The sequence below is a fragment of the Stenella coeruleoalba genome, assembly GCF_951394435.1.
Source record: "Stenella coeruleoalba genome assembly, chromosome: 8".
In the NCBI taxonomy this organism is placed as follows: Eukaryota; Metazoa; Chordata; class Mammalia; order Artiodactyla; family Delphinidae; genus Stenella; species Stenella coeruleoalba.
The window spans coordinates 47,454,078-47,472,013 of record NC_137154.1 but is presented as its reverse complement, the minus strand read 5'-3'; the positions used below and the strand labels follow the sequence as shown (position 1 = coordinate 47,472,013).

General features: G+C 50.6%; 1 protein-coding gene across 3 annotated transcripts in view; it reads left to right on the top strand.

Moving 5' to 3' along the window:
• SYT9 (synaptotagmin 9) overlaps nucleotides 1-17,936 on the top strand; it is a gene marked incomplete at its 5' end in the record, with an annotated part of 266,692 nt that overhangs the window by 158,739 nt on the left and 90,017 nt on the right. The window contains one exon of one of the 3 annotated variants that reach the window (XM_079930572.1): nucleotides 3,905-3,968. The exons of the other annotated variants lie outside the window; for them this stretch is intronic. Within the exon in view, the coding sequence (XP_079786698.1) occupies nucleotides 3,905-3,931 (27 nt within the window). The 3' untranslated portion in view covers nucleotides 3,932-3,968. The remainder of the gene's footprint in view (nucleotides 1-3,904; nucleotides 3,969-17,936) is intronic. 3 annotated transcript variants of the gene reach the window in all.

Genomic DNA, 17,936 nt, shown 5'->3' with positions numbered 1-17,936 from the left:
GGGCATCCTCAGCAGAGCTGGGGTGTCGCCAGGCGGGCGCGGGGCGTCCAGACTGGAGACAGACAAGGCCCGAGGAACTAGAGTTAATGAATACGGACAACTCCTTCCAGTGTCCTGGCTGAAAGGCGAAGGTAGGTCAGGCCAGTTGCTAGAAAAGGGTGAAGGATTTTGAGAGCAGGATTTTCTTTTTCGGAAGCAAGAAATGTGAGCGTTTTCATAGGCTGTGGTAGAGGTCGAGAGGGAAGGCAAGACGGAAGAGAGAGGAGAGAGGGGATGACTGATGTGTGGCCTTTAACCTGGAGCCACATGGCCCTGGTCTACTCCCAGCTTTTCTCGCCGGGCACACAGGATGTTCCTCCCCGTTTCAGGCACAGCCTGGCTCCATCTCACCTCTGTAGCCTGTGGAAGCAGATGTTACTCCCCAGGTGGGGTTAAGAGTAGCCTGAGGCTGCTCTCCATACGAGGCAGGACACCCGGCATCTATGCAGCGCCCCTTACCACCTCCCACAGCGGCCAGAACGAGGCCCAGACGATCTCCTGCCTCCTCAGTTCCTGCATCTCCAAGTCCCCAGGTTTCCTCTGCAGACGTACCGCACTCTCCGGTGTCCTGGAAGCAGCTCAGCCCTCTTCCAACCTTGCTCAGTCTTGAAAGGGCCTCTTTCTCCACCTGGATCCTGCTGGGCTTTTTGCAGCAGCCAGAGGCTGCTCTTATTCTGTTGTCAACTTTGATCAGGTTGTCCGCACAACCCCCCTCCTCCCAATACGCTGCAGTTTGCCACCGCACCCCTCAGATCAGAGCCGCACTCCTTGTCATCCCGTGCACCTCCACGCCCCACCCCTGACGCCTGAATGACACGCCACACCTCTGCTTGGACCTCACCTCTGATTTCGGCATCAGCCCTTGATGCAGACGCTTCTTCCTGTTAAATCGTCTCCTCCCTGCTCTAATTCATAGCCCCCACCTCCATTCACTTCCAGCACGTCCAGCTGTGGACAGTCTTTGAGCATTTATTCTAAAGTCCTGAAGGGCCCAACATTGATGCAAGAGGCCACCCCTCACCCCTCAGGATGCAAACACTCACTGTTCCCTTTTGGCTTCAATCAGACAAACTCCAGGACATTTGGAGGGATGAAGCAGCCGAAAAACCCAGCTTAATAGAGAGGACAAAGCTCTGGGAGAGAATGGAAGAAATTTTACAGGCCACTGGAGGCCTGGACATTCACACAACACAGAAGAGAAGGAAAGGTCACTCTGTCACTGCGGTTTCATGATGGTGTGAGACCTCCACCTAGAATGTGAACCTAAACCTTCTGGGAAGCTTCCTCTGTTCTAGGAAAAAAGAAGATGACGGGGGGTCCATGATGGAGCCAAAGGCAGGCTGATAGAAAGAGGAGCCTATCTGATCTCCAGTAGCCTCGAGAATGCTGGGTTCTACCTGCCAAGACTGCTGTGGAAGCATCTGACCCCCATTCACAGTGCTGCCCCATCTCAGCCCCCCTACATGCACACACAGCTCCACTCGCATGTCTGTAGAAGAGGCCGTCCTGACCGCCGTGGTTTGTACAGTGTAACCCTGGCCACAGGTGATACGAGAGCCACAGGGGCACGTGCTCCCAGCAGCCAGTCTGTGTGCTGTCCAGTGACACAGGACATGGCCTGATACCCCAAGGTGGGTTGGGTCAGTTAGATACTAACCCCTGCACTTGGCAGATGTGAAGAAAATGAGGCACTAGTGGAACCATGAGATGAAGGGAGTCTTAAGAGGTCTTGGTAAGCCATGAAAAAAACCACATTATAAGTACGCTGAAATTGTAGTGAATGGAAATATAGACTCAGTAGAGGATTAAGAAGCCAGTTGGTAAGAAGAGGAGAGGACAGAGAAGTCTCATTATTAGCAGACCAGAGGGCTTCCCTGATGGCGCAGTGGTTGAGAGTCCGCCTGCCAATGCAGGGGACACGGGTTCGTGTCCCGGGCTGGGAGGATCCCACATGCCGTGGAGCGGCTGGGCCCGTGAGCCATGGCCGCTGAGCCTGCGTGTCCGGAGCCTGTGCTCTGCAACGGGAGAGACCACAACAGTGAGAGGCCCGCGTACCGCAAAAAAAAAATTTAAAAATGTAAAAAAATTAAACAATAGCAGACCAGAGACAACATCTAGAAGTTCTGATGCTGATGTTCCAGGGGTTACCTTGGACCCAGAGCAAAACTCCTGCTCGTTTCTTCATAGGGCCTCTCACCATGGTTCCTGCTCTTGAACTTCTATGAGAATCCATTTCCGTTATTGCCCCATGAGTGCTTTTGCAATAAATCCCCACCACCACTCCAGCTAACCTTGTATTGAGCTACCTTGAGTGCGTCTCTGTTTTTTGCAACCCAAAGACTGACCAGGACGCGTGTGGACTTGTCCTGCCCAGAAGTATATTTGGTGGGTGTTGGATTTGGGCCACTCTATTTGTTTGCCTTAGTTTGTCACAGTCTAGCTGTGCTTAAGATGAAACCTTAAAATGGTGGGAATGTCTCTGAATAGAAAAGAAGCTAGAGTCAGCAGAACAACACAAGTAGAAATGAGGTTTATCCCACAGAGAGGAGTCCAGAGTTTCTGGAAGAGAAACATAGATGAAGAAGAAGCCCTAAGAATATGGGTGTGAAGAATGCTGCTTGGAGGGAAGCTTAGAAGACCCTGGTTGGTGACTCCCTGTTGGGGGGCATAGAGCAGCTGTGCAGGGGCCCCAAAGATCTGACGGCAAGATGCCTTCCTGATGGTGAATAAGGTGTAACAAAGAGTTAGCCGAAAATGGGCGAACTGACTGCTTCTCCTGGCCAGAGACAACCCACTAGGAGCAAACAGTTGCATCTTCAGACACGATGATTTTGGGGTGGAAAATGAAGGACTTGAGAACACAGGCGCTATTTTCATCACTTCTTCCCATCGCCCTTTGGGACTCTGGAAGACCTAGGAACATCTCAAAGAAGATCAACACTTACCTAAAAAGATCGGGTTGATATTTAGCTGAGGCTATGAACCCTGGCTTAACATTCTAGAAGACACCATTCTTAGCCAAGAGTGCAGAAGATCTTCTATAGACGGGGGACTGGTGATTGATGAGTTAGTTTCATCAGGAGGATTTAAAAATGAATAGCAGGAGGAAAAGGGAAACAACACAACAAAACAGATAACCCATTAGACCAGTTGCTATGAATGATATTAAATGGGATGTGGAAAAAAGAGTTTCAGGACAGGCAGTGCCCAGGAAGGAAGACCGAAAGCCTAGCTGTAAGTGGCCTTAGGATCCCAGTGCATCCCTCACAGAGAACAAACACTAACCCAGAGCAAGGTCTGCAGGCACCCAAGCATGTCAACAGACCACTTAGAAATGGGCAGACTAATGCGCTGTGCCTGCCTGGAAAGCTGTGCATCTGAGGCAGAAGAATAATTGAGAAACAGATGCGTGGGTCTTAGCAGAGATGACCGCACTGTGGGAGTATCACAGGTAGAGGTGATGCTCTCCTGAAACAAATCCTAGCACCAGTGCAGAGATTAAATCTCATCTTGAGGGAGAAGCTCACTGAAAAGACATTTCCTGGAAGTCTTTGTTGGTTGAAAACAGAGGATCTGACAAGTTCATGAGTTGCTTTGCTGTCAGGATAAATCAGTTAGAATACTTTTGATGTAAAAAAACAGAGGGAAGGGGGGAGGGGCAAATTAGGGGTATGGGATTCAGAAATGCAAACTGCTGTGTATAAAATAGGTAAACAACAAGGATATATCGTATAGCACAGGGAATTGCAGCTGTTATAATAACTTTTAATGGAGTATAATCTGTAAAACTGCTGAATTACTATGCTGTACACCTGAAACTAATGTAATATTATAAGTCAACTATTCTTCATTTTTTTTTTAAAAGAACAGAAATCCTGACACAAACGATTAAACAATGAGAAATGTATCATCTGGCTAAGGAATTAGAGGTAAGATAGGGATCCGGGATGGTAGATTCAGGAGCTAATCATGGGGTCAGGAACACTGGATCTTTCCAGGCTGCCGTCTTCAGGTTGGCAGCAAGATGAATGCACTTCCAGGCATTGTGTCCAGACGTGAAAATAACCAGAGGAAAATGCCCTTCCTGAAGCTATGGAGCAAGGAATAAATTTCTCAAGTCCCCAACTTTCCCCCTGTATGTCATGGTCAAAAGTATGCCAAGTTTAAATCAGTCACTGGCAAAAGGAATGGGATTATGTGGGCCAAACAGGTCCAGCCCTGGAGATGGATCTCCTTCTCATGAGGTGCCTAGGTAGGTGCATGGCAAGAGGTGGGACCCTGGATGGATGCAGGGTTCACTTAGGAAGAAGGAAATAGGGGGAATGGGTGCTGGGTAGGTCATTAACAGTGTACTTCACCAGGCATCTTCTGATAAATGTAGACAGTAAGGAAAAGTGTATATTAAAATGTGAAGGAGAAGGAGAAAGAAAATTTGCAGCAAAATGAGAACTCTTTGGCAAAGTAGAAGTGATGAGACCCTTAGGAGAACTACTCTATCATCAGAGAGACTGAGGCAGTGAAGCGCTGTTTGGATATGGTTAGATTCTCCCATCAGCTTTAGAATCAAGATTTTCCAAACCTCAGAAGAAAAAATAAAGGCTTCTGTTGCTGGAAGCCTTGACGGAGAGACTTGAAATATTTGAAAAGCTCTTCAGAATGCTATTCTGACTGTGCAATCAGAAGTGACAGTAAGGGCGGTGCTCACAGAAACACACAATTTTTTTTTAACATCTTTATTGGAGTATGATCGCTTTACATTGTTGTGTTAGTTTCTGCTGCATGACAAAGTGAATCAGCTATACGTATACATATATCCCCATATCCCCTCCCTCTTGCGTCTCCCTCCCACCCTCCCTATCCCACCCCTCTAGGTGGTCACAGAGCACCGAGCTGATCTCCCTGTGCTATGCGGTTGCTTCCCACTAGCTATCTATTTTACATTTGGTAGTGTATATATGTCCATGCCACTCTCTCACTTCGTCCAGCTTCCCCTTCCCCCTCCCCGTGTCCTCAAGTCCATTCTTTACGTCTGCGTCTTTACTCCTGTCCTGCCCCTAGGTTCATCAGAACCATTTTTTTTTAGGTTCCATAAGTATGAGGAACACACAATTACTGATATGTTACATGGACATGTACAAAAGATGAAAAAAACAGGAAGGAAAATGCACTCTTGCCTTTTTCTTACTAATTGGTCTCTCTCAGCACCGCTTCTGCCCCTCTGCAGCACTTCCACTGTCTAGAAATTTGCCTGTTTATCAGCTTCCCTAAATTTAGGGCCCCACTCCTGAACCTAGACATCGGCTCATCTCTCTGTACTAGGAAGCTGAGCTTCTTCAAAGAACCAGCGTACTCGAGACAAGGCCGCAGGTTTTTCACAGCTAGGTCACTATGAGCTTCGTGCAGGAAACTGCTTTGGTTAGAAATACTGGACAGGATGTGCTTCTCCATATTCTCCTGGGCTAAGGACTCCCAAAGCTACTGATATTCATAGCATCCCAAAGGGATGTGTGTCCTACCGTCCAGGTTAGCTGGCCACGTCACACCCACCAAGCCCCAAAGGCCTTCCCCTGATTCGGAGGACGTTGTTTTCCAGCCTGGACAGAGCCCCTTCTTCAGACTGACCATCCCCTTGTCCGTCTAACCTTCCAGCCGTGACTCCCCAGCACTCCCCCATTGTCTGCAACTCTGGACTCCGTCATCTGCCCTCCTGGAAAGAAAGCATTTTCTAGCCAGTTCCAAAAGGCTCAAGCCAACATAGGCAGGGCAGCAAGTCAAGCCTGGACCAGAGTTTACCAGACCAGTAGCCCCGGCTGAGAACCTCTCCAGGTGAGGGCTGATCCTGGCCGGCAGGAGACTGGCCTGCCCTCCACCTGCCTCCTGTCACACCTCTGCACACGCCGTCAGCACTCTGCGCGACAGGGGAACTCCACTGAGAGGAAGAGCTCTTCTGCTAAAGCCCCAGGGCTCTGCCAGTTCCCACGCCTGGCGGCAGGAGTGGGGGGCCTTGAGAGCATCCTTCACAAAACCAGTCCTCGTCTGGTCCTGGCCCTCCCTCCCACTGTTCCTGAGCCCAGACCAGGATGGAACACGGTATCAGGTCTGACTTTCAGGACATTTGTCACCTTAAGGACCAGAGTCAACACCGGGGGTAAGTTTGAGGCTCTCAAGGATGCTCCGCACGGGCTCGTGCTGCCGACACTGTGGCTCTGCACCACGTACTTCTTCGCCTGTGATCCTGGCCTCAGCTCATCTCCACACAAACCCCAGCCCTGGCCACCAGCCTCTGTAGCTCCCCACTCAAACTGACCTCCCTCCTTTATGATTCTGGACTTTACTGGACTTCTGTCAGCAGTTTTCTCCAGTCAGTGCTCTCGCCTAATAGTCACATGGGTGACAGGACCTAAGTGATCTCCTAAGAGCAAATAACCCGGTCCTGGGGCCTCTGCCATCAGCTCTGCTACCCTTTGCTGCCCTCCCCTGGCCATCCGTGTCACTGCAGGTGACCCTTCTGTGCTCTGATGGCTTCATTGGTGTGCTCATTCTTTTTTTTTTTTTTAATCTATTTATTTATTTTTGGCCGAGTTGGGTCTTTTGTTGCTGCGCGCCAGCTTTCTCTAGTTGCAGCCAGTGGGGGCTACTCTTCCTTGCGGTGCGCGGGCTTCTCAATGCGGTGGCTTCTCTTGTTGCGGAGCAAGGGCTCTAGGTGCACGGGCTTCAGCAGTTGTGGCACGTGGGCTCAGTAGTTGTGGCTCGCAGGCTCTAGAGCGCAGGCTCAGTAGTTGTGGCGCATGGGCTTAGTTTCTCCACGGCATGTGGGATCTTCCCAGAGCAGGGCTCGAACCCGTGTCCCCTGCATTGGCAGGTGGATTCTTAACCACTGCGCCACCAGGGAAGCCCTGGTGTGCTCATTCTGAAACATTTGTTTAGGGCCCCTCTGTAGTATCCAATGTGTAGACAAAGGATTTGGCAATAAAAGTATGTGGAGCTTGCCTTGCACAAGCACACAGTCTACTGAGGAAAAGTGAACAGAGGTGGGGGGGAATGAATGAATATGAATGAATGGGAGTAGAATGAATGAATTCCAGGGTACCCCCTGTGAAGCCTAGATTTACTCATCATTCCACAAACTCCCCTGCCTTGCACCTTCGCCTGACAAAGTCCTTGGAGTTGAGCACCGCTTCCCCTTTAGGGGTGGAAATGGGGATCTTTGACACCCGCCCTGCTCCAAGTAGTGGAATGTGTTGGTCACATCTGTCTTCTTCCTCCCTAGCATTTGATGGTTTGTTTTCATTCATAAACCAAATATTTCTGAGCAGGTGGTGAGCATTCTGCCAGGCACTGGAGGTACAGAGGGAAAATGCTAATCCCATCCCCCATGGAATGTACAGTCCAGCTGAGGATGTCTGCATAAGTAGATCATGAGACAGATTGTTTGATAACAGCTTCGATAAGTGTTACCTGGTGCTGTTCTGTCTTGTTCACACCCAGTAAGAGCCCTGCAAGAAAAGGGTATGGGGTCCGTGGTTTGGGATAGAAGAGATGAACCACAGAAGAGCACAGCCTGTGCATGCAGTAGGCGTCTCAGAAAGTGCTGAATGCATGAAAGCGGCTACAGAGAACCGAGCCCATTGTTTCCCATGAGCTCTGCTGAAATCAGCAGCTCCTGTGTTCGCCCCTTGCCTGCAGCATGCCCACCCCAGCCTCTTCTATCCACCTACCTCCTCTCCAGATGCAGGTCCAGATGTATGAACCTGCTGGCCAGGACCTTTGCTAGGTTCCTGGTCAAGTAGAGGACAATTCAAGAGCCACAGTCCAGTATTGCAGGGGCTGCGTCTGCTGTGTTCACCAGGGCGTCCCCGGTCCTCCGCACAGCACCCGGCACATAGGTTGTACCTGGTAGTTCTGTGGTGGTTGTTGAATGAACACGTGAGTTCTGCATAATTATCCAGACAGGAGCTTAGCTTCTGCAAGGAACTTAATCGTGATTGGGCTCATCTGATCAATAGAGACAGCTCTCCTGGTTCACTGTAGCCAGAAGTGGATTTATAACCTAATGTGGTGTATTGGCCGCAAAAAGGGTGTAGACCCTGAGTTGTAGTGACCCCAGGGGTCAACCTCCAGGGCAAGGAGAGCTCCGCCATCATCCCCGAGCTGAGATTTAAGGGCACCCCTTTGTTCAGCCTGCTCTCAGCCCACAGGGGTAGATCTGTGGGAGCCGGCTGGTCTGAGGAATCTTCCCAGTAAAGAAGGGGCAGGAGGAAGGATCACCCGCAGCAGGCGAGAGAGAGCAGTGAGGGCCAGGGGTACAGAGCAACCGTGAGAACAAGCTCCCGAGGTTTGGGAGAGGAGCCTTTGCCAGGGCGGTGCTTCACTGAGAGGACCTAGTGAGCCCTGGGCTGGGAGTGACCAACTTTTACTCAAAGATCCAGCAGGGGGCTTCCCTGGTGGCGCAGTGGTTGAGAGTCCGCCTGCCGATGCAGGGGACACGGGTTCGTGCCCCGGTCCGGGAAGATCCCACATGCCACGGAGCGTCTGGGCCCGTGAGCCATGGCCGCTGAGCCTGTGCTCCAGCAGGGGCTACAGCACATTTTGCTTAAAAACTACAGCTGGTTTGTAATTTCAGCCTCAGACAGTAATTACAGCTGCTGGGGCTCCTTGGAGAGAGAATTACGGAAAGGATTCAGCACATTCATTTTATCTACACACTTAACCATCAATTAAATCATTACCGTCTAATCCTATTCCAGAGTCTAGAAATGGTCTGTGAATGTATAATTTTGAAGGCACTGAAGTTTGTTTGCAGATGGTTTTAAGTGAAAACTTGCCCCATTTCCAGAGCCCACGTGTATGCTTTCCCATGGAGGCAGAGCCAGGGGAAGGTCCGGGTCTCCTGGTGGCCGTCTCCCGGGCCCTGCCGCAGGGGGGCGGGAGGGACGCAGGCTTTCACCTTTCATCTCGCTGTGATTTTGCAGAGCAGGATTACCACTGGAACCTAGAGGAACCTGGGGGCAGAAGGGAGGGGCTTTGGTTTGGTTGCCAAGAGGCCTCCAGGAGGGTCCCCCCCACCGCTGGACTTTTGCAGGGGCCCTGGGCCACCACCCACTAGCTCAAAGGCAGGGACGAGGTCTTTTCCCTCTGGGAACCGGAAGCTTGTGATGTTTAGAAGCAGGGGCTCTGCAGTCAGAGCCCTGGGCTCACGTTTCTGCCCTCCCGCTTCCCAGCTGTGTGTCCTTGAGCCGGTCTTTGAACCTCTGCAAGCCTCAGATTATTCAACACTGTGATGGGACAGTAATAGGCCCTGCCTCGTAGAGCTGTTGGGAGACTTAAACGTGAGAAAGTAATGTAACGTGTTCAGCACAGTGTCTGACACTTAATGGGCGCTCGGGAAGTTGGAATCATCGCTGTTAGTCAGCATACAAGTGGGTACCAGGGAAGGAGAGAAGCAGAGGGAGAACCGGAGTGCCCAGAAATGTGCCGCCGTGAGGCCCAGCGGCTTTTGAGAGCCTGTGGCGCCAGCCTTGGGCTTCACAGCTGCTGCCCCTCCGCCCTGACCTCCCTCGGTGGTGACCCACTCAGAAGCCCCTTGCTCTGCGACCCTATCCTTTCTGAGCCTGCCCTCCCTCAGCTGCTGCCCCCGTGCTTCTCCAGGAACCTGACCTCACTGCTCTGGCAGCTCCCCGAACAAGCCTTCTTCCCTCCCAAACCTCTGACGGCCCTTTTCTGTCTCTCTCAGATGCTTTCGTGGACTCACAGTTGGATACAGTTATGCCCCAAGTTTCTGTCTTAAGCTGCTTTCTGTTGTTCTGCATCAGTTGGCGGCCAGGGGGCTGCTGACCCACAGGATTCAGTTGCTTCCCTGCCTCGTGACACCAGAGAGACAACTTCTCTAATAGGCAGGGCTCTTGGGCCAGATCAGCTCTTCTGACTCTGTGCCTACATCTGGGATCCCAGAGACACTGTCTACACCGGAGGGTGCTGGGGGAAGTCCCCTGTTTGGGAGCCGACTCTTCCAGACTGCTGCAGCAGCCCCCTGGCCGGTGTCTGGGCTTAGGCCATCCTGTCCTCCTGTCCGTAGCATGGGGCTCTTTCCGCTGAGCTTGCTAAAAAGCCCAACTCTTGCAGCCAGCATGGAACTGGCCCCCGGGGCTGGCTCCTGCCCCTGCACGAGCCCCAGACTGGGAACCAGCCCCCAGCACAGCACCACCCAGGTGCCAGACTGGCCTGGAGGGCACCCATCTCATCTTACAGCTATGCCCGGCCCTGAGGCAGGGCTGCAGAGCAAATGAGAGGATGAGAGGCTCCCAGCCAGTGATGTGACAGAGCCAGATGTTCATGGATGGTCAGGAAGGATTGTAAAGCGGAGTTTGTTTTTCAACTGCCTTCTAGAGTTGTACGAATTAAGTGAATTAGTAAATGCAAAGCAATTAAAAGAGTGCCTAGTACCTAGTGTAAGCTTAAGAGATATTAACTCTTATTACTGTCATTATTATTGAAGTAGGAACCAGGCCCACAGGGCTGTTGGATTGCTGGCCAGACACACTAGGCAGACCCTGGTTCTCCTGTTTTGGGACCTCCCAGAAGGGCCTTCTGTGGGGCTTGTCCTCCCATCCAGTGTCTCCGGGCCCAGTGACATCATGGCAGCTTCCTGACTCCTAAACTCAGCATTTGGTACCACAGGGTGGTCCCTTAAGAACCTGGACTCCGGCATTCCCAGAGCAAGGGAAGGAAAAGCCCTCCCTGGCATTCCGGCTCGACACCTACCAGCCACATGGCCCTTGTGTCAACTCCCTCAAGGAGAAGTGGCGGGTGGATACCCCGAGCTCCCTGTGGGAGGCGCAAGGCTTCTCCTCCCTTCTTCCTGGATCATGTGGGCAGGTGGTCGCTGCCTGCCTTTCTGTCTGTGAGCCACCTTGGTCCTGGTCAGCCCCCTGGGCCTCTTGCAATGACTCCAGAGTAACAGAATGGCGCCCATCCAGGGAGCAGTAAAGGCTCAGTCCTTGAGAGGAGCTAGGGAAGGACGCACAGGGCACACCCATACCAGCACCACCTGCGGTGTCCGCCCTGGGTCCCAGCAGAACCTGGCCGTGACCGCGACATTACCTGTACTCCTGGGGCCCAAGGGCTCACACATCCTGCTGTCCTTTAGCTTTGGCCTGCGGGGATTGGTGACTTGGAAGTGTGTGTGTCTGCAGGGCTGGCGAGAGCACTGGCTGACAGATGCTAAGGCTTTCCGCTGCGGTACCACGGTATATGTGGGGGTCTGAGCAGTCTCGACTTAGTATCAGAGCCCCTCTGAGCAGGAGACATGCAGCCGGCTCCCCTGTGCCCTGGTGAGTGCATCTGGGAATTGCCTGCTAGCTTCATGTCTCCCGGCCACCCCAGCCCAATTCTGTCTTTCCCTCTCACTCTCCCTGGCTTCCTTTCACAGGGTAGAACCCAGGTTCCTCAGAGTGCACACAGAGCCCTTCACAGCCGGGCTTCTCTCTCTCTCTCTCTCTTTCTCTTTCTCTCTCTCTCTCTCTCTCTCTCTCTCTCCCTCGACATATTATGCCCCAGCCACACCACACCAGCTAATTCTAGGATGCAGAGACGCTGTGCTGTGCTGTCGCTCTGCTTTTGCATGTGCCATTCCATCTGCCCGGGACACCTCCCCAGAACGGCGGTGCAGACTTCCTTAGGATACAACCCAAGCATAGCCTCCTCTCTGTGTAAATACCTACGTGATAGCTCACGTAAGGCTGCGTCGTAACTTTGTGTGTGTTTTCCTGATTAGACCATGAGTTCCCTGGGAGCAGGGATGGAATCTCATGTGTCTCTGAGTCCCTGCACAGCCTTGGGTAAGACCCCGCCTCATGAGGAGGTGCTCGGAACTGGCTGAAGGAGAGACAGATGAAGGGAAGGAGGGAGGCAAGAGGGCAGGGCCGAGCTTCCCACGTGCTCAGCATGAGTTGCACAAGCCCCTTTCCTGACTCCCGGGCCGGGGGTCCTTCACTGACACTCAGTGCACGATTCTGGAAGTTGACGTGTTTCAACTTCTACCCACTGAAAGGTGAATGGAAACACTCACAGACAGCATCCCGTGCTTGGACCGACAGTATGGGATCTCCTGCTCTGGAAGGGCTTTTAGGAAAAGTCTGAACAGTCCACGAAGAGAGAAATACAGCTGGGCTTCAGGCTTCTGCAGACTTTGGGCTATTTCGCATTCCGAGACGATTTTGTAACTTTGCTTGTCAACCTGAGAAAGCACGAGATGGCGAGGCAGCAGGGAGGGAGGACGGTGGGCAGAGGAGGCCACGGCCTCCGACAGGACTTCAGAACCACCTGCTTCTGTCTCAGATCTCTTCTGCAAACAGCCTTTGCCGTGCGAGGAAGCCGTGCTCAGGTGTGGAGGTCTAGCCTGAGGCTTGCGGGAAGCATCATTGCCTTTGAAGGCTCCTGTGAGACGAGCGGTGTGTACACAGACCCCTCACGGGGTCTTATCTTCTCCACTCAGAGCTCTAGTCCCGGCCGCACTGGCCACGCAGTGGAGACCAGGGTAGCGGCACACATCTGCTCCAAAGAAGAAAGCATCCCATGCATGTGCTTGTGTCTGCTTCAGCGAAACGACTGTGCTTTACTTACTGCAGTTTCACGCTGTGATTATCCCACTTCAATCTGTGCTGAAAATACCAACTGTACCCACCGTCTCCAACATTATGTAGCGCATGGATTTCGTTTTCCAGACTTCACTGAAATCGTTTGATAAAGTGGCAAAATCCCCTCTGCTTCAGAGCACAAAGAATTCTCTCAAAATAACTCACCTTTTGTATAAATAACTCACCTCCGAGATAATTCTGCAGTGGGCACACTGAGTCAGAGGCTGCATCTCTAAAGCTTTTCCAGAGATCTGCATTACTCTCCTCACCCGCCACTGCCACCGTATGCCCAGCTCTGGTGTCACAGTGGGATGTGTTGGCACCCAAGTGGGACACCTCCCTGGCCTGGTTATTAGTGTGGGACTGGGGGTTGGAAGGGAAAACCGGAGCAGCACAGATGAAGGAGGTGGCCAAGAGGCCATCTACCCTCGACCTCTCCTCCTGGTGGTAGCAGGAGAGGTCGAGGGTAGACGGGCGGTATTACAAGAAGGTGTAGGAACAAAGGCATCAAGGAGCAAAAGAGACGATGCCACCACCCCACCCTGAGGTGTGGGGAGTTCAAGGGATCGAAGGAGAGGGTGGCAGAGTCGTGACATCAGAGAGAAGCAGGGTTGACTTAAGGGGAGGAGACGGATGGAGTCTTTGATAAAGGTCAAGGATGGACAGCAGATGGAAAGCCCCAGAGGAGGACTGGGGATGGTTCAAAGGGGGGATTCATTCGTGGCAGGGGAAGTACAGGACAGGATGTGGGGGGCAGTAGGGAGAGGAGAGGCTACTGGACAGTGGGTGGAAGGTGAGGGAGTGAGGCCTAGCAGGTTTGGCCTCAGGGGCCAAGTATGCCTTACCTGGAGGAAGTAGGGCGACCAGGCTGCCCCGGGGGTGGGAAGATAAAGGCACAAGCTCTCCCAACCCAGCTGCTCTCCCAGAGTTGTTTGAGAGGGGACGTGAGCCATCTCTCACCCATGCGTCCATGCGTTCGTCACCCCATGTTCATGAGCCTTGGGTCTAGTGCCCCTGGCCTTCCCACCACCTTCAACTCTTACGTGCCTGCCTGACCGCCCTCCTCTTCTGCTTCCCTGGTCTGTGCCCATGTGACCTGCCAATCCTGCGTCCCACCTTCTCCCCAGTGCCGGTCACTGGGCTCCTGACAAGCAGGCACACCTTACCTGTAATCTGATGCCTCAGATTAATAATAAGACAACATTAGCTTTCCGACACGTGGCATCTCCTCCATCCGGGGCACTGCGCTAAGTGCTGTACATGCATCATCTAATTTAACCCTCACCCTGTGAGGTAAACAGTATTATCTCCCCAGATGAAAAAAATTGAGGCTGAACTAGCTTATCAAACATCGAGAGGCCATTAAGTGGTAGAGCTAGCATAAAGAAGTCGATGGCATTGTCTGCCCATTGGCATATGCCCTCTCCACACTCTCTGAGGGCCTTATACTCCAATGACTTGGACTTGGCCCTGTGACCTGCTTTATCCAGTAGACTATGGGTGGGGTGACAGTTCCAAGTGAGGGCTTTAATAAGCATCACATATTTTTATTTGACCCCTTGAGCTTTTGGCCTCTGTCATAGGAATTCCCTGGGTCCTGGAACAAACAGTAAGACTCAGAAGCAGACCTCTACCTGTCTGGAGCCAGGTCCAGCTGAGCCCAGCAGAGCTGTAGCCAACCCACAAATTTATTGCTGAAAGCAACTGAGATTTGGGGGTTGTTTGTTACTGCAGCAAAAGCTGACTAATCCAGATTTAAACTAAGATGTTTCTGATTCCATACAGAGCTTTTAACATCACAGTGTTCTTCTGTGCCATTGCTTCTTGGGCATAGAAACCAAGGCTGTTTGGGCTAGATCCAGATGGGGACCTCTCTCCGCCCCCTTAGGAAAGGCTGTCTCTTCACCACTTCATCATCAAGTTGAAGTAGGCAACCTATAGCTGTTCCAGGTGCACTCTTCTTTTTCTTCCCCTGCCCTCTCCCTAGAAAAAAAATTGCAGGAACCTACACATCCCAGCAAATCTTCAGCTTGGAAGAAGACGCAGCTTTATCAGTCAGACACAACCAGGTTGTCACATGCTTGGTCAGCTCTGCTGGTTCTAAAAGATTTTTCCCCTCTGTGCTGTTATTATTCAGCTCAATGAAGACTACAAAACTAAAACAATGCCTAAGAACTTTGCGGAAATTTCTTTTGTTTTCATCCTGCTGGCACTAATTCAGTGTTCCTTAACTTCACATTCCCAAATGATTTGTCATGTAAGTTTTTTGCTAATTTACTTTCAGTTGTTCTGTTTCTGCTGTTTCTTCCCCCCACCTAAATCATCTGCTTCAATATAACCATAATTTTCAAAACCAGTAGGATGTGCAGTGAACAGTATACAATAAAACTGATTAACTGAAAGCCCCATTAAAAAAAAAAAATCCTAAAAGCTAATGGAATACTCTTTTTCATTTTAGAAGTCATGTTATATTCTGTGGAGTTTTTTCCCACAAATGTGTTTTTCAATGTTGTATTCTGCTAAGGCTAAACTTTGTAGCTGCAAAGATTTGATTCCTTCAGATAGGAACATGATTTTCCCTGGTCATCTTAACGGGAAAAGCTCTGAAGTGGACCCTTAGGGTTTTTCATACGCAGTGTTTCTTCTCTCCTCTTCTGGTAAAACAACCCCATTTTCCTTGAGGATCCACTGGCTTCCCTCTGTGTCCATGTGGTTTAGGTAGACCTGGCCACACCCTTGGCTCCAGTGCTCTGTGTGCCCTGAGGCTGTGTCCATCCGGCACAATCAGGAGTTGGTTCAGGGCAGGCGCATCCCGGCATCACTACCCAGTCAGGTGAGACTGGCCCCAGCAGGTGCCTGAGAAGGAGGTCGCCCGGTGCCTGTCACCTCTCCCTCAGGTGCTCTGTGGAAGCGATTTCAGCAGCCCCTCAGTCGTTTCCTTCTCATTCTAAGCCATTCATCTTAGGAAGGAGAACCCAGGTTTGACCAAGTCTTTCTCCTTCAAAATCTTACATGGAAGCTTTTAGGTAAATAGTCATACCTATTTATGTTTTCCAAATTAATTTTCTATTTTGTACCTTTTCTCCTGATGCTTCCTTGCCCTAGAATACTGTTCCTCTACACTCTCACCGTATAAATCCTACCTAATCCTCAGGGTTCAGTCTAAGTGCCACCTCTTCTGTGAACTGCACCCCACTTAGCACGAAGTGTTCCCTTAATACTTTGATGGTGACTCCCATCGACCACTTACCGCCTCTAGCTTTATAGTTTGTTAAATACATCTGTCTTCTCCCTTGACCGTGAACCCCTTGAGGTCTGAATCAGTTAAATTCACTGTATTTAACTGATTTGGGCTCCTTGTTGACCTTTGCTACAGTGGTGATTGAGGCTTTCCTCTGTGGTCCACGGATAAGTCTCCAGTATGTGGTGATCAGAAGACAGGAGGGGACTGGTCGGTGTGAGCGTGCCTGGGGGAGGATTAAGACAGATGAAGCCTGCACACAGCTACTTACAGTGGGTGGAAGCATCCCGAGGAGAAATGCAAGGTACCCACACCTGCAGCAGGCTGGGTGCACCTCCCTCCAATGTCAGGCAAATGAGAGCTTGAGGACATTGGGATCTTGTTCTTTAGCCAGAAAATACCCACCATCCATAAAGGTAATATCCCGAAGTCAAGTTCAGAGGTGAACAGATCTAGCATCCATTTACTGTGCGCTAATGTGATCTAGCGTCCATTTACCGTGCGCTAATGTTTAGGGGCAGTTGGGGGTAGATATATGGCTCTTCGTTCATGATCTCTTTGGCATTTGTGGCTCTTTGTTCTTTTTCAGAGCTCCATTTGTCCCTTTTCAGGAAACGCTGAACTTAAAGACTCTAGTCCTCTTTGGGGGCCAGCTCCTAATAGAGCTCTCAGGAGCCGAAACCCACTATCTCCTTCCCATCTTCACTGCCAGGGTGATGGGGACTACGAAGGCACGAGGGGTGCTTCAGCTGCTCCCACATGCTCACTTGCTCTGGTTTCCCTGCTCTCTTGTGTGCTCTCCAATCCAATCTCCACACTGCTTCTGGGGTCCAAGTCCTAAAACACAAATCTGACCGTGTTCCTCCTGTACTTGAAATCCTTCAGTAACTGCCCTCTGTCCAGAACAAGATCCAGTTCTTTATTTTGGCATTCAGAATCCTCTGTGACTCCTTCCTCATCTCCCCCTTGCATTATGTTGAGGCCATGCCCAATCATTGGTGGTCCACACCATGCTTTTTATTCACCCCATGGCCCCTACTCCTGCTTTCACTTCTTTTTGTGTGTGTGCTGTCCTTTCCACCCCTCTTTGCCTGGCTAGATCCAGCTCATCTTTTAAGCATTCCTGAAGTCATCTTCTTCAGGAAGCATTCTGAAGATCGTCCCGCTGTGAGTTAAATGTCTCTTGTCTGAGTTCTCTTCTCCTAGTACCCTGGCCCACCCCTAACTTAACATTTGGTGTCACTTGATATTATCTGTGTATGAGTCACCTGCAGCACATCCAACGGCTCCTTGAGGACAGAGACTGTTATTCATCATTGTATAACCAGTACCTGGCAAAATGCCTGGCACAAAGTCAGTGTCGAATAATTTCTTGCTGGATAGAATTCCAATTCCTTCTATCTTACAACTTGGAACATGATTGCTGATTTGTTAGGAAGACTCTGCATGTCATATTTTCAAACATACAGGCATATGGTTCTATTAATATATAAAAGTAACCCAGGGCTAGCTCTGAAAGCCAAAGAAGCTCCCTTTTCTTGAGGACTAAATGAGCTCTACCTTCCTTCCGGCACTCAGTTCTCCAACTGCAAGATGACGCTCATGAGAGTTAAATCAATGCAGTCAAATTCCCAGTCATTATCACAGATGATATTTGTGGCAACACAAAAGGGCAGACAGTTCCATAAATGTCTCTGCAAAAGAATCACCTTAGTTTAAAAGCACATTGGGAGATCCATGACTGTTTCCTACAGGAAGCTCAGAATTCCTTCATGGTTGTAATCACCATGCTGGTTGCTTATCTCAGCAATCTTTCAAGATTCCTCTTTGCATTCCTGCATAATTTGTCGTATTGTGCCATTCTGTCCAAGTAATGATCAGTCCAGTAAATATTGATTGAGTACCATACTACTCTGGGTATACATCTGTGAGAAAGAAATAGACAAAAACTTTTGCCCTCATAAAGCTTATATTCTAGTGAAAGAAACAGAAAATAGACATTGTAAATGAACACAGTATAT